Source organism: Solea senegalensis, unplaced genomic scaffold (assembly GCF_019176455.1).
Source record: "Solea senegalensis isolate Sse05_10M unplaced genomic scaffold, IFAPA_SoseM_1 scf7180000015300, whole genome shotgun sequence".
NCBI classification, from domain to species: domain Eukaryota; kingdom Metazoa; phylum Chordata; class Actinopteri; order Pleuronectiformes; family Soleidae; genus Solea; species Solea senegalensis.
Window position 1 is genome coordinate 38050 of NW_025321288.1, and position 15194 is coordinate 53243.

The window sequence follows — 15194 nt, forward strand, 5'->3', positions numbered from 1 at the left end:
AATAAGCAGATTTTGAATGTCTTACCAAGGTGGTCTGGTGTTACTCGTCCCTTGCTGTCTTGTCTGGCAGCAGTGGACACTTTTTCAGCTGCACCAGCCTTGACTTTGCCGCCTTCTCTCACACTCGACTTAATAGTCGGACTGTGGCGGGAAAAAGACAAAACTGTGTAAGCAAGAACCGCCATTTTAATTAAAACAAAAAAAAAAATTCTGTGGAGCGCCACATGGGAAGCAAATCTTAAAAGTAATATTTATTTATTTATTTACCAGGCAGTGATGTATTTTCTCCCATCTTGTCAAGGACAAACATCAGAGACATGAGCTCTTTATTAAAGAGAAACTAATCCCCCTGGTCTGAGGCTAACTCCACACAATGCCTGATTTTGAAAATCTACAAAAAGGGGCACGGAGTTATCAGTGAGTGGTGAGAGGTGGTGGGAGGGGTTGACTGCACACCGCCGGGCGGTGTCTTGTCGGAGTCTTGTCGGAGTCTTGTCGGAGTCTTGTCGGAGTCTTGTCGGAGTCTTGTCTTTCATTGCCATTTTGAGTGAGCAGAGAACACGCTCATTTCAATGAGTTCACACACTCACGCGCCACACATGACATTTCTCACGCTGATGAGAAGTGATAAAAGTCACCGCACATGAATTAGTCATCTACGAATTGATGATGCGAAGACAGGTGGCTCTGCTGTCAGCTGTCTTGAATTAGCAACCTATCAGCCAATCAGAAAATAGTATTTATTGTTGCCGGGTCTCGTGTCCGCACGCTGTTTTTTGGGGGTTCTTCTCGCACGGAAATACACTGTAAATGTTGTATGTGTAAATACGATGAGGTGTCAACATGGGATGTTTTATTCTGAAAAGGAAACCGGATGTTTCATTTTCCTACTTCCTCTCCTGCTGAATTTATGCGGGTTTGCTGACCCCCCCCCACCCCATATAAGGGGTGTGGCCAGAGGAGGAGGAGGAGGAGGAGAAAGGGACAAAAGCCCGGTGAGAGCCAGCTAATACAAAAATTCAGATGTAATGGGAGGTGTTTAGCCAGAGAAGGCAGTACATACATCCATTTTTAACACAAAATATGTAATTCAAATACTTTACACAAAACTACCAAGAGTTGAACCTGGATCACTGAATAATATTACTAGATAACCATACACACTCGTTTTAACCTGAACAAAGTGGTTTAGTTACTCTTTATGTAGAGAATTTGTCACCTTGTAATGTATATTTCACACTGTTTATTTATGTTTGTTTGTTTGCAGCAGTTTGATGTTCTTCATGTTTCTGACTTTACTGTCCAACTCCTTCCTAGAACCTTTTTTCCCTTGTCGACTATAAAGTTGTGATAAAAGTCTCCTGTCACAGGGTCCTGACGAGGTGCAGGATTCAATCAGTCTCTCAGATTTACTTCAATTACAGCATGTTGAAAGGCCATTATGGAATTATTCAATTGTAATCTACCACAGCTTTAATGTAGCGATAAGCTGATTGATCAATGTTTGGTCAGAATCACTGGATCAGAAAAACAGGGTTCCCACAGCTTGGTTGACATCAAATTCAAGGACATTTCAGGGACTTTCCAGGACAAATTCAGGGACATGATGTGCTGACACAGCTTGAGATGGGAGATCAACTTGTATACCGTGAATACAAGGTAAGTGTGGCTTCACTAAGATGTGTGTCGCCACCATTAAGTCTGCAGACACTATTGGAATATGATGTTTTTGAAGCTCCTTTGTTTAATATAGACCGTAGTTCTCTTTTGTGTGTTTTGTTAAAGATAACCATGATAAATGCTGCAGGAATAAAACTCACCTGCTGCTCTTTGTTGCATCTGATTTCTGAGCAGGTTTCATCTGCGGGGATTTGGTCACTGCCTTGATCTGGTGTTTGGGTTTCGTACCTAAGACACAGGAAACAGTGAAGCACATGTGCAACTTTGTCAGAAAGGACAGGTGAGAACATGACTTTATATAACAGCGAGAGGGGAAGGTGAGACTGGTGCCAGTGAGCCAGATGTAACACATGAGCTGTGTTTGACCTAAAACATTATTCTGCTGGTACAACCTTTAATCTCTCATTTAAAGAGTGAGTGTAGCTGGTTGTGTAGCTTTGTTTGGCTGAGTAATTAGTTATTGTAAACACTAACTTCCTGTCCCTCTTGTTAGACCCCTAGTCCTCCTCAATTTTTCGTTGTATGCAACTATGGACGAGCTGCACTATGGACGAGCCAATACTGAACTATTGGTCTGATAATGGTTAAAAATCATAATAAAAAAATCTAATTCACAAAAAAGAAAATCATAAAAAACTAATATAATCCAAAAACACTAAGTGCAGGCTGTGAAGAGAGATATGCGGCATTTATGTCATGTGACCAGTGAGTTAGACACTGTGGTGATCATGTGAGCTATGTGGACTTATTCTTACAACAAAAAAGCAAAGAGTTTCATTAGGGTTTGCCGATACATGACCTGCCTGGTACATCGAGAGTGCTTTCTATCCATCTATATACATTCATATATACTGTTTCATACTGCCTACTTTTGTTTGTCATTAGTCATATTGGGAAATCTTGTCATGTTTGCAAATGTTGATTCAAAATTGGTAGAAACTCTTTGATATTGTTTCTTTATTGGACATGCAAGCGTGGTATGGAGCCATCCTTAGATGTGACACACTTCAATAACCGTTACACTTCATCCACATAGAATCTAATGGTGTGTTTCCACCGCCTCGCCTCTGCACGGCACGGTTATGTTGTGTTTCCACTAGTATAGTGCCTGCTCTGGCAAGCAGGCACTAAAAAAGGCGGTACTCAAAAGGCGTCACAGGACGAGACGTCCCACACAAGAGTCAAGCCAAACAATGCCGAACTATAGATGAGTTAAAAAGACTTAACAGGCCTAAAAACGTGGGTTAATCTCCAACAATCACCAGGGAAATGTCTAAAATCTCAATATTTGACAGAGGAGTTTGGTGTATTTAGCGACAGCACTGCTGATCGCGGGCGGTGAGCACCATCACAAACTCTGCTCCAGTCACGGAGGAAGTACTGAACAAATATGATTCTAATGATTCAGTTAGACTGAAAACAACTGCTTTACAAGTCACTCGTCACACGTCTGTGTGTGTGTATGTGTGTAAAAGTCACCGCAGTTTCATGCCTCCGTGCAGTGATGACTCTGTCCACTTTGAGTAGGTATTATTTTTGTTGTGTAAAACCAAACCTAAACCGTGCCGAGGCGAGCTGAGCCGGGACCATAGTGGAAAAGGGCCATAACAGTGCAATCCATTTACATCGGAACCTAAGACGCAAAGGTATCCTGGGCTATTGTTAGAAATATCAGTCAATAACTACCTCTCCAAGGTATTTGTAGAGAACAAAAATAACATATTAACATGTTCATGTACTAAGTATCATTAATGGTAAAAGAAGCAGTGTTTATATGGGGCAGCCATCTTAGAATCCTAACTGGCCTTATGTGAGGACGCTCGGAGTTTTGACTACAAAGTGAACACAGGCAATAATCCTGAGGGAAGCGTGTTTATATGATGTGCATGAACGCAAATCACACATGTTTAGCATATGCATTTCAGGGTGGAGGTACGAGGCTGCAGGCTGCATCTGTACCAGCAGGACAGACAGATGAGGGCCACTGGTATAAGGCAGATTTACAACACTGCAGTTCAAAGTGATTATTCATGGCCCTGTGTGACAGCTGCATAGAGCTCTGACCTCTGATGGCAGCAGGTTGCTGAGAGGACGGCGGCCCTGATGAATCAACATTCAACCATGACACTGTGCTCGTCTCCCAAAATATCCTACACGACCACAGCACGACTCTCATCACACTAATAAGTCTGTAGGTCCTTTCATGATCCAGCTAGAGGTCAACTGACAAGGAGCTTTTCTCTAGCTAAGCCTAAAACTGTTGTCAAAGAATTACACATTTTTATTTATATTTATATTTTATATTTATATTTCAGCTGTGATATCGATGTGCGATTTGGGTTTTTGGTAGTGCATTTTAATTGAAAGTAATATACGGCTGAACAATTCATTGTTTTCAGGGTTAGGTCTATTATTATTATTATTATTTATTTTTGAGTGTTTTACGTGCTGTGCAAATTATAAAATGTGATGCAGGAAACCATTTATACTTGCATTTGAATATAGAGCAGTTTTGTTATTATGGTTTAAATCTTTTTCTGTGAATACTGAACCGAAACTTGACTTATGAATAATATATGTATGTTTAAAGTCAAATCCCAACTGCAATATCTGACCGAAAAATTGCAATTGGATATTTTCACAAACAGTTCAGCTCTAGTCATTTTTAGAGCATTAGCAGCATTTATAAAGATTTTGAGAATAAATGTGTAAATGTAGATAAATAAGTTGTCCTCTGTTAATAAATGATGCCAGTTATTAAAAGTGACAATAATGAACCTGACTACCACTAGCCCCAGCTACACTAACACCTGTGGACACGTCAGCATGGCTGCAGTGATGTACTATGCTGTAAAGTTGTGTTATAAGTGTGAAGAAGTCAATAAACCTGGAGTGGAGTGAGTGTTGTTGCGAGGGCTGCTGGCTCCGTTCTCTGGCGAAGTGCTGCCTGAGGCAGATGAAGCAATGGGCTGAGCTCGGCTGCTGCCAACAGTGCCGTCACATTTTCCTGCCAAGCTTTTCTGAGTCTTCGCTGGTGGCGTGCAGCTCGGGGGAGAGGTTTTAGGCCTCGCGCCTGGGTTTGGCTTCTTCTCTTGCTCTTTAGCCCCGTGAGAGCCTCTGGAGCCATTGGCGCTGGCCACGTCTCTTCTGGCTCCAGCTGCTCCAGTGCCATTGACAACTGGTGTCGCAGCTGATGCTGCTTTTCCTTTTGCTGCTACAGTCCGATCTCCTGGCTTCTTCGCAGTCTTTGATGACGAGTGACCATCTCCTTGTTTGTTAGCCGTTGCCAGTCCATCTGACTTCATGGCTGATTTATCAGTGCGCGGTGATGACGTTCTGTATTCAGACACCCTCTGCTGTGTCCTTTGCACAGTAGGACTTTCAGGTACAGGTGAAGAGCATTTTACAGCCCTTTGCTTTAACAAAAACAAAGATAGTTAGTCAAAAGACGACAGTTTTCACCACATTCAGTATATCATTTTCTGTGCAAACAGACAAAGTATTATCTTTTATGAAATGTTTATTGTGAACCATTTTGCTCTGGTCATAATTTATATTGTGAGTAAAAGTGGGTCCCCATTTACAAAGTTTGGGAAACATTGACCTAGAAAGCCTCTGTTCAACTCTATAGCAAAATCTAACCTCTGCACATCGGGTTATGTTGTTTTTATTTGAAAAAAAATGTACATGAGATTTTACAATGTTAAAGAGAAGAAGAAAACGATGCGTCTTTCTTCATCTACTTTAAGTCTAATTTTGACAGCTCTTGCAAAATGACTGAACAAAGTGAAACATCATGGTTACCTTTTTATGTCAGTGCAGTTCATTTAAAGCTAAAACAATAACAAGCTCAGCCAGTGACACATCCCAGTCTTTGTAAATTTGTTGTCTGGAGTGAAACTTAATTTTGACTTTACTTTCTCCTCTGACTATTGTATAAGCTTTGGTGGCGTATGCCTCTCTGCAGACTCTGAACACTGGCAGTTTATTTTATTGGTTTATTTATTGCTATTGGGATGTGAAAAGGATCTTAAATAAGTTAAATTGTAGGTCTGTGGTGAAAAGAATACTGCGAGGTACACCTCACCGATGTGTCTATCAGATGTTACTAAATAGACATGGCAGCAAATGCTTCGATGATAGCGACAGTGCTCCAGAACATGACCATTTAGTCCCATTTTGCAACCATATTTGGAGTCAACATGTTATTACTAGAAGCACCAGAGCATGCAGGTGTGGCACTCGGAGTTGTGATCTGTAGAATCCACATACTGTATGTGTTACACCTATTTTTTTAATTCGTGATCGTTTACCGTTTTTTAATGACTTCATTAAATGTGGGGCTGTGAGAGTAAAGCTGGAACACTCAAACCTGACTCACACCAGGGAAAAAAGGACGGTGGGAATGTCTTCTGCAGGATTGTTGTTACAGAATCCTTCTGTCTCTATCATTTTAGACTGTTTGCACATGTCTATAAATAACATTATTATGATCCAGACAAATTTAGTGAACCTCATGTTTTTGTGTGATAGGATAACAAATCCTCTTTTCTAACCACAAATACATACAGTCTGTGTCCCAGTATGAAACTACAGTTTTAACATTTTTAATCAATTGATATTTCTTCTACATTATTTAATTTTGGTATATAGTTAAGGAAAATGTAATTGTCTTCTCCTTCATGCTGTATTAAAAAGCACATTGTTATTTCATTAATAATAGTTCTCAATGCACTTCATGATGATTAAGTTGTGCTTGCTGTAAATTTGGTGTAGGATAAGGTCATCATTCAAAGTAACCGTGCATCATGATACGTTATTGTATCGTGAGTAGGAAATAAACACAGACTTTCAAAGAAACAAATTACAGAGCTTCAGCTCCTGTTCTGACAAACCACTTCCTGTGAGAACTGTTGCAGCTCTAATAATGCTGTATATCTTGGTAATCCCTATCTGGAGCACGTCTTTCAGGCTTATCTTTGCTATACACATGTGTTTCAGAGTCCAGCTGCTCATTTCATGCAGGGAAGGGCATTAAATGTCCATGAACTCTAATTGCTGATGGGAATTATACAGCTTGTATATGGATTTCTCTGAGCTGAAACGCACTCATAAATCCACATCAGTCAAGACAAAGTCAATGTTTTAATGTCTAAAATTTTTTATAAAATGTATAATTGAATAATCATAATATTACCTGTGAGCTAGTGAATACTGGCTTTTTAGCAAGTCTTTTGTTGTCTCCTTTATCAATAGCATCTGAAGAAAGGGGGAAAAAACAGGTGGAATCAGAGGAGAAGTGGTGAGTCAGGTTCCTCATCAAATGCAAGAGGAATACAGATTTGTACATGTTGCTTAGGTCTGTCCTTAGAGGAGCCATTTCTTTCATTCACAAAGTCCCATTTCCACATCATGTGGTTACGTGTTGATCTTTAGGAGGCAAACACGACATCAGAGGACTGATCAGTCGGCCATATCTCGTACACATTTTCAAACACTGCATGGTCATTTCTGTGTCGAATAAAAACAGTGCAATTCATCTCATTCAACTGAAAACGAATGTTTGCTTTCATGAGACCAGGTATTGGATTACACTGGCAAGAAATGCACCCGTCATAGTCACACACCGATACCAGCTGAATAAATTATTCATGTTCAGTGCATTTCTGCACATCACTCGAGCAACAATGAGGAAGCCGTGCATTATTGTTATTTATCAGCATTTCTAATCATGTGCACACAGAACCAAGCCTCTCACCTCTATCTAAAAAACAATAAAAAAAAGCATTCTGCATTTGATAGCCAAGAAACAAGTTAAATCAAATAAAAGCAATGATATTGAAGGAATCACCAAGGCTAAACATTAAATGGGTAAGCAGTGCTCAGGCAGCTGTGCAGAAAGGAGCTTTGAGTGTTAAATCAGACGACAGCATGTGCTCCGTCTGTGGTTATTCTCAAATGATGCAGTGCCAAGGTTTCTAGGCTGGGTTGGGGGAACACACATCCACGCTGCAGTGTGAAAATCCTGTGTGAGATTGAAAGGGTGAAAAATACTCCGCCTCACCTGCCTGAATCCTCTCTCTGTGTTCGGACGACAGAGTCTCCCATCCCTGCGTGTGGCGGACGGCGTAAAAGGTTTGAAGCAGGAATGTCCACAGTCGAGCTTTCAGTGTACAGATCTCTTGTCTAAACGGCTGGTGTGTGTGTGTGTGTGTGTGTGAGAGAGAGAGGGAGGGAGAGGGAGAGTAGAAGAATGGGAAGGGGGGCACCACAGCGCAGAGGCGAATCAGCAGCTGCTTGAAAAACCTTTCACCATAGCAACAAATACCCCTCCCTCCCTCCTCCCACCCTTGCTTCCTCTGTCCCTCCCTCCTCTGTCAGAATCTACTTGAGCTCCCTTGAGAGAAATTAGTGATGTCAGCGACTGATGCACACACCGTTTCCATGCCCGATTATAAAAACAGGGCTGTTTTTAGCTACCCTACCCTCTGCTACCACAATGACCACATGCACACAGGTTTTGTAGCAATTGTTCACTGGACACTGCATTGACTTCTAAGCAGTTGGATACAGCCTAAACAAAGCATTAGTCCTAACCAGCAACTGTCTAACCCCAAACACAACTCAAATCTTAGCCCCAACTTAATCACTTCCTCAGAAGTGAGGTTCTGCCTCATTAGGACCAGGCTTTAGTCTTCACGAGGACTACTTATCCTGACAAGGTCAATGTTTATGACAGAAAGGGCCCTAAAGAGGAAAGACAAGCACACACACACACTCTCTGCACACAGAGCCCCAACCTGATTAGTGGAGGCTGCTCGTACACGTCACAGTTTCCCTCGGCCTAATCCATTCTCCCATGCTGTGCAGTATCTACAAAGGTTATAAGCTTTGAACATGTGTGACCAGGTTAGCTGCCTGCTCAAAGTCACAAAATACATTTTAGTTAGTCTCCATCCTCTTCACTGTTTTATATAACACAGACTTAATTAGTAGGAACGTCCAAGTCCAATCCCCATCTTATCTTTTTACTGTGGAGTCTCGATCCAAATATTTGTATAAAATAAACTATATTTACACATCACACATATGTGGATCACATATTGCTGAAGTGAATCTACTAAAATGGTGAGAACAGGTGGATTGATACTGCAGCATTTACATTTATACTTCGTACAAACACCGATAAGTGCCAGTCCTGTAAACCCAGCTTACAGCAACGTTCACCCACCATGTGCCACTTTTTAGAGTAAAAAGTGCATTTGTGTGTAAAGACATAGTAGCGCCCAAGGCAGAGAGGACAAAGCAACCCGGAGCAGATCAAAAACCAGGCACCGTATTATAATACGACCAATGAATTACATAAGAAGTAAAAAATAAAGCAGTAACACTGTCACTTCTTTCCAAAAATCTACTTCAAATCCCTCAAATAAATTAAAAATGTACTGTAGTACAGGCTTGAACTGTAGGCTTATGGTCATATGACGTGGTAAGAAACCTTTTGTGCGCCCTCTGATGGATTCTCAGGGGTAATCCTTGAATAGGCGTTTATGAGTGCATTGCGAGCATGGAATTACAGTGAATGTGAACTTTCTAGCCAACGTTCAAAATAACATTGAATTTCAAATCAAAAATGACAGCCCTATAAAGTAGCTGACTAAAAAAAAGAAGAAGCCCACATCGGTTCTGATCTGATACTAGACACTGGGTTCAGGACATTCCTACTTGCATCCTGTATGAATATGATCCATTACCTTCAGGCAGACGTTACAGAGCGAGCATGAGTCAAACCAACCATCTTTAAGCCTCATTCAGACAACCGTCCATCACACTACTCAAGAAATGTGCTTCATTTCACCTCCTCTGGTCTTTGCCACCTCTGCTTCAGGAGAGTCTCCTCCTCCGTGCCATCTCCACACAGAGAGTTGACAGCATTGAACAGGCTGCAGCAGTTTTCCACAGTCACACGTTCTCTGATGGCCGAGCACAGCTTCCTCAGCACTGTGGGCTCCTGGGTAAACTCTTCCCTCTGAAACGAAGCTGAACACTAAGAAAACTCAAACAGAAGCGCGTGCCGATGAAGGAGGTGAATGGATCTTACCCTGCGGAGGTCGTGAAAGGCCTGAGTGTGGGTGACTACAGGAAGGTGCTGGAAAATGACACGCAGGCTCTCCTCCTGTAACTCTGTTGCCAGACTTCTCACCTGTTGAGCCCACTTCACTTCTGGGAGACTGCCAAGCAGCTGCTCGGTGTCACAGAGTATGGTTACTGCATTCTGCACAGTCTGGATGGAAACAGCAATTAACTCAAAGGGACAGTCTTGGATTATGGAAGTGTGGTTGTATGAGGTACTGATACAAACAGTCCGACTCATGGAGGCACACGACCTGAAAGTTAGTGGTGCAACGGATCACAGCTGATCCGTGATCCGTGCGGGTCGCGGCCCACGGTTCGGCACGCACGTTCATGATTGGCAGCGTTTTGACACAATACTGAACTGTAGATCAGTTAAAAAAAGACTTAAATATCCTGAAGATGTGTTAATCTCCAACATATAGCAAGGAAAACGCAATATTTAACAGAGGAGTCTGATGCATTTAGCAACCACACTCCCAAAAGAGGCGATCAGGAGTGGGAAGTTGCATCACAAGCCCTTCCGCCGTTCAGTTCAATGACTGAAGACAGAGTATTCACTCCAGTCACACAGAAGTACGGAGCCCTGCAGGTGACATAGATGGACATTTTTTTAAAGAATGCATTTTTAAGTCACATGCGTACTTTACTAAGTTGTTCATGTGCATGTGAGTTATAAAGCGTGTACGTGCGCACGCTCAGTTTATGCCACCTCCAGGGCTCCGTACAGAAGTACTGAACGATTCTGTGAACAAATCTTTTTTTATTAAGTCTAATGATTCAGTAACTACACCAAAGAAAACTGCTTTACAAGTGTGTGTGTTGCGTTAAACAAATGAAAATGATACCAAACTGAGCTGGAAATGTATAGTGGAAAAGCACCATTAGAAAGCCTTTTTGTGACTGCAAACAGAGGTTTGTGTCACTTCGTTAACTCTCCTGCACCAAAGTCCATAGAGAAATGTTGTCATTTTACACCACGGCAGTGGAGTTGTTGATCTCTGCTGCCTCCATCCGTGAGTTTAAATGTGTTTGCTTCTAAACTTCTGCATTTTAAACTATCTGAGAGGATTTAACCAAGTGACAAAAATGTACCAAACAAGGCAGCAGCAGACGAGCACCTCACGTGTCTCAGCAAGCTAAAAATGCAGATTTTTGTTATTAGTGTGGAAAAATGAGAGCTTTACAAACTAAAGCTTTCTGTTGGAACAGGCTGCCTACAGCCTGGATTGAGTGGATGTGCCTGGGATTTTCTGAACCCAAGTGAGACCACTAAAAATCAATTAACACAGAGTTTTTCGCCCTACAAAAACAACTCCACAGCTCTTAGTGATAATATTGTGGTGGCTACTATTTTGCATCGTTCACATGTTGTACCAATGATCAACAGCCTCAGTTACAAGCCCTGACCACTCCTTATCTGCCTGCATCCGCATCCCATTCCAAAATTAGCCCAGCTGTAATAACTGAAAATCAAATAAAGTCCATTTCCTTCCGGGAGGAAAACACTGGTGAATGGGTTGATGATGTCTGTGCAGAGAAAAGCAGGGAATTACTCACCATGGTTTCAATCACAGCGGTGAAAGAGGCTCTTTGGAACTCAGGAGACAAAAGGGAAAAGTTCCGCTCACACCAGGTCTTCACAAAATGCTCAGCAATCCACCTGGAAAGACACAACATTAGTCTCTTTTATGCTGAATTAACTGGTATATGTGGAATTTTTAACCTGGATGAACCCACTAAAATAGCAATTCACACCATTCCAATTGCCAGTGGGGGTTTAAACCGCGCATGAATTGTGATGTAATGAAAGCGCCTGAAACAAAATGAGTTAGAGGAACCTCCCTCACCTCGCTGTATTGCCAGTGCTGCACCTCGATCCAAATGATGAAACAGAAAGTATCCTAATTTGTATCAAACATTTGTGGCACAATATGTAATTTGCTAGTTGTCAATCAATACAATAAAAAAATACCTTATTTTATGATACTGGGAAGCACCAAAGGATAATGGGAATTACTGTCTTGTTAGGTTTCCCTGTGCATTTGCTCTTTATGGGGGAATCTTTGACAGCCACAAGTTGTTGCGATCCATTAATGATAAATGATAAATACACACAATAAAATAAAATAACATAAAATAAAATAAAATAAACATCCTCTGATGTTTCCTGAGGTTAATGTAATATGTATTTCCATGATTATGGATTTATGTGTTGGACATATTTAAGTAAGTACATAAAAATATTTATGGATATTTCAATGTGACATGCTATAGCTTTACCTTTTGCAAGTGTACAGAAAGGACATGCAACCATGCTAAAAATGAGGAAGATGAAGAAGAAATGAGCATGTTCTTGTGTTCAGTAAAGCTGATAGTAGCCAGAGACAATTAAAAACCTGCATGCACTGCAATTGAACGCTGTCTAAACACATTAAACATGAGTTTAAAGGTTTTCTTGAGCAGTGGAATAGAGAAAAACGTGCAGTAAAACCATTTGACCATTGCATGTCAATCCTGGTGGCCTTTTCTACCCCATGTCTCTGTGGACAAACCTCAGGGAACTCAGACTCTGAGGCTGCACACAGTGTTAGTGGTTAGTTCAGCTTCGCTTGAGGGAACGACCAAAAGAGAGGGGTCAGAAATGCCCTGCTCCTCGGCTCACAGTCATGTCGCGAATCAGCAGACTCAGCAGAGACCACAAGACATGCAACTTCACACACCAACACACCGATTCAAATCAGAGCCAGCCTCGCTCAGCACATCACATCCCCCTGACCTACATTCACACGTTCCTTGCCAGCACACTGCAGCGTGCAAGAGCTTGCAGTAGCATCAGCTGCAGGAGACCTCAAAGTGCAGATAAACACTGCACATCTGTGCTAAACCAAGACTCTCACCATTCAAGATACTAATGTAAATAAAACACTTCTACTGGATCGGAGTCTTCAGAGAAGCCCTAACCTTGAAGGACATCTTCTTTTAAATCTTTTAAATAAAACGGTTTTAATCAAGAATGACTAAATGTGCTTTTGATTTGAATTACAAAGATATCAATCAATGAAAAGAACCGTGTTTAAAATTAACATTAAAGCAAACATGACGACAGACGTAACCCTTGACAACACGTATAGTAAATATGAACCCTCCTGCTGGGGTTACCTAGCAACAAATGCGGATGTAACTCATGGTGACATGAGTGGTGACAGGTTGTTTTAAGTTCAAGCTTGACAAAGATTCAAAATTCTGGGACTATTAATAAAAATGTACAGATCAAATACTGACTTCATGGACATGATCAACTGTTTTGATATATGATCAGTTTGAATGTTGTTTGACAGACAGCCCTCATCTCACCTCCTTCACATGACCCATCAATCTTCTTTGGGCTGATGAGTCCATTGCTATGCTGATGATAGTCAAATGTATGTACCTCTGAGGAAAAATCGATATTCTGTGAGACTACCATTAGTAAGTCTCAGCGACATCAAAGCATAGATGGCATTAAATGATCTGAACTTTAATGAGTTAAAGACAGAGGTTATGTTGTTTGGAGGCTATCGACACAGTGTGGTTAAGTTGCGTTTCAGAGCAGGTACTAAAAAGAGTACCTGCACTGGCGAGGTTCTAAACGAGCGAAGGCAATACAATGTGTGACGTCGCCAGACTGCCGGCCACTGATTGGTCAGAGTGCCGTCACAGGAAGTAACGTCCGACAAAAATCAAGCCGAACAATGCCGAACTTTAGATCAGTTACAAAGACTTAACAATCCTAAAAACGTGGGTCAATCTCCAACAATTACAGTTAGTAGTTTGCAGTTTCATGCAGCCGTGCAGTGATGACTCCGCCCACGTTGAGAAGGTACTATTTTTGTCGTGGAAAACCAACCTAAACAGTGCCGTGGCAAGGCGAGCTGGGACCATATTTGAAAAGGGCCATATGATGCCCCCTTGTTCAACTCACAGGGGGGGCCGCGACTCACTGTAATGCCACATATGATGGGGTTAGCCGGGCTTTTAAATGTGATCTATAAATAAAGTGGATTGGATTAAAAAATGTTAATATTTTCTAGTTTTTTTGCTCCAAATAACAAAGAAATCATTAAAACTGAACCATTTTGGTTAGTGGACAAAACAAGTGATTTGAGAGCATCATCATTTTTAAGTTTTGGGAAACATTTTTCAATATGTTCTTGCTTAATTGGTCTATCAACTAATTGACAAGAAACAGATCATACAATTATGAAAAAAAATCCCTGAGATGGGTCAGTGATTGACAGACACATTTATTTTGATGCAGTGAATTTGGCAAAAAAAAAAAATAAAAAACTGACTAATTTGTTCCAAGTCACCTTCCCAAAAACTGCTGTAAAAATGTTAAATATTAGTTAAAAAAAAATGTTCCAAAGATGAATATCCTCTGGCAAATTTCAACTATATTCATTCAGCACAGACAAAATGGCTTGACAATAAAAAAAACGGAATTTAAGATCCAAAATACGTTATTATTGTAATTGGAGACTCACCTCTTACAAAGAATGTGCAGGTTTTGAAGGCCAAAGGCGTGTGTGAGGGACAGGCACTCGAGAACTGTTCTCTTAACTCCATCAACTGACAACTGACAAAACAAGCAAACAAACAAAAGAGGTGCATTTAAGTTCATGCAGTAATTAGACTGTGTGAGGATCTGTGAGTCACAGAACACCAAAGAGTGACTAATGCTCACTAGTACATTTGACTGTATGATGCAAATGAAGAACAAAAATGATTATTGATAGCGGGCATGAAGGCAGAGTGTAGCAAGTGTAAAGCAAAAGCAAATAACCCAGAGATGTTTTTGTTGGTGTTTTCAGCTTACATGCAAACTGTCCTTGAAACAGCACACCGTAAAAACAATAGAATATATAATAGCAACAAACAATAGAAATACTACATTAGAGATGTTTGTACTTCTCAAAGGAGAGTAACAATGCACTTGTGTACTGTCTATGACGTGTATTACATGCTAAAATTACAATTACCTTTAATTTCAGATAATATCTTGTTTATTTCTTGAGTTTTGACTACATCTATCAACCTCCACAGACAGATTTCAATAATTCTGAGTGTATTTTAAAAGTGGAAATGTGTACTGCAATACAGGGTACAAAGAAAATACACATAGTGTAGATATAAATAAACATGTGATGTACTAGTTTGTCTTCTGCAAAGCTGACCTTGGGGAAGAAGTGGCAGTAGTCTCGCATCAGAACCATCTCCACAATATTGTTCAGCCCCTCCAAACTCAACATGTCTGCTGCCAGCATCACCTGACTGCAGGACAGAACAGGAGGCACCACACGCAGGTCAGTTTCAGGTCTGGACCCGTTTTCTAAATGTAG

At 41.0% G+C, this 15194-nt stretch overlaps 1 protein-coding gene across 1 annotated transcript in view; it reads right to left on the minus strand.

The window, feature by feature from the left end:
* Window positions 1–15194, minus strand: part of btbd8 (BTB domain containing 8) — a 30563-nt gene that overhangs the window by 6247 nt on the left and 9122 nt on the right. The window contains exons 8-17 of the mRNA XM_044017327.1: window positions 15030–15126; window positions 14340–14431; window positions 11374–11476; window positions 9782–9964; window positions 9539–9709; window positions 7745–7874; window positions 6878–6939; window positions 4568–5096; window positions 1821–1908; window positions 26–141 (exon numbers count right to left, since the gene is read on the minus strand). Of these exons, the coding sequence (XP_043873262.1) occupies window positions 26–141; window positions 1821–1908; window positions 4568–5096; window positions 6878–6939; window positions 7745–7874; window positions 9539–9709; window positions 9782–9964; window positions 11374–11476; window positions 14340–14431; window positions 15030–15126 (1571 nt within the window). The remainder of the gene's footprint in view (window positions 1–25; window positions 142–1820; window positions 1909–4567; window positions 5097–6877; window positions 6940–7744; window positions 7875–9538; window positions 9710–9781; window positions 9965–11373; window positions 11477–14339; window positions 14432–15029; window positions 15127–15194) is intronic.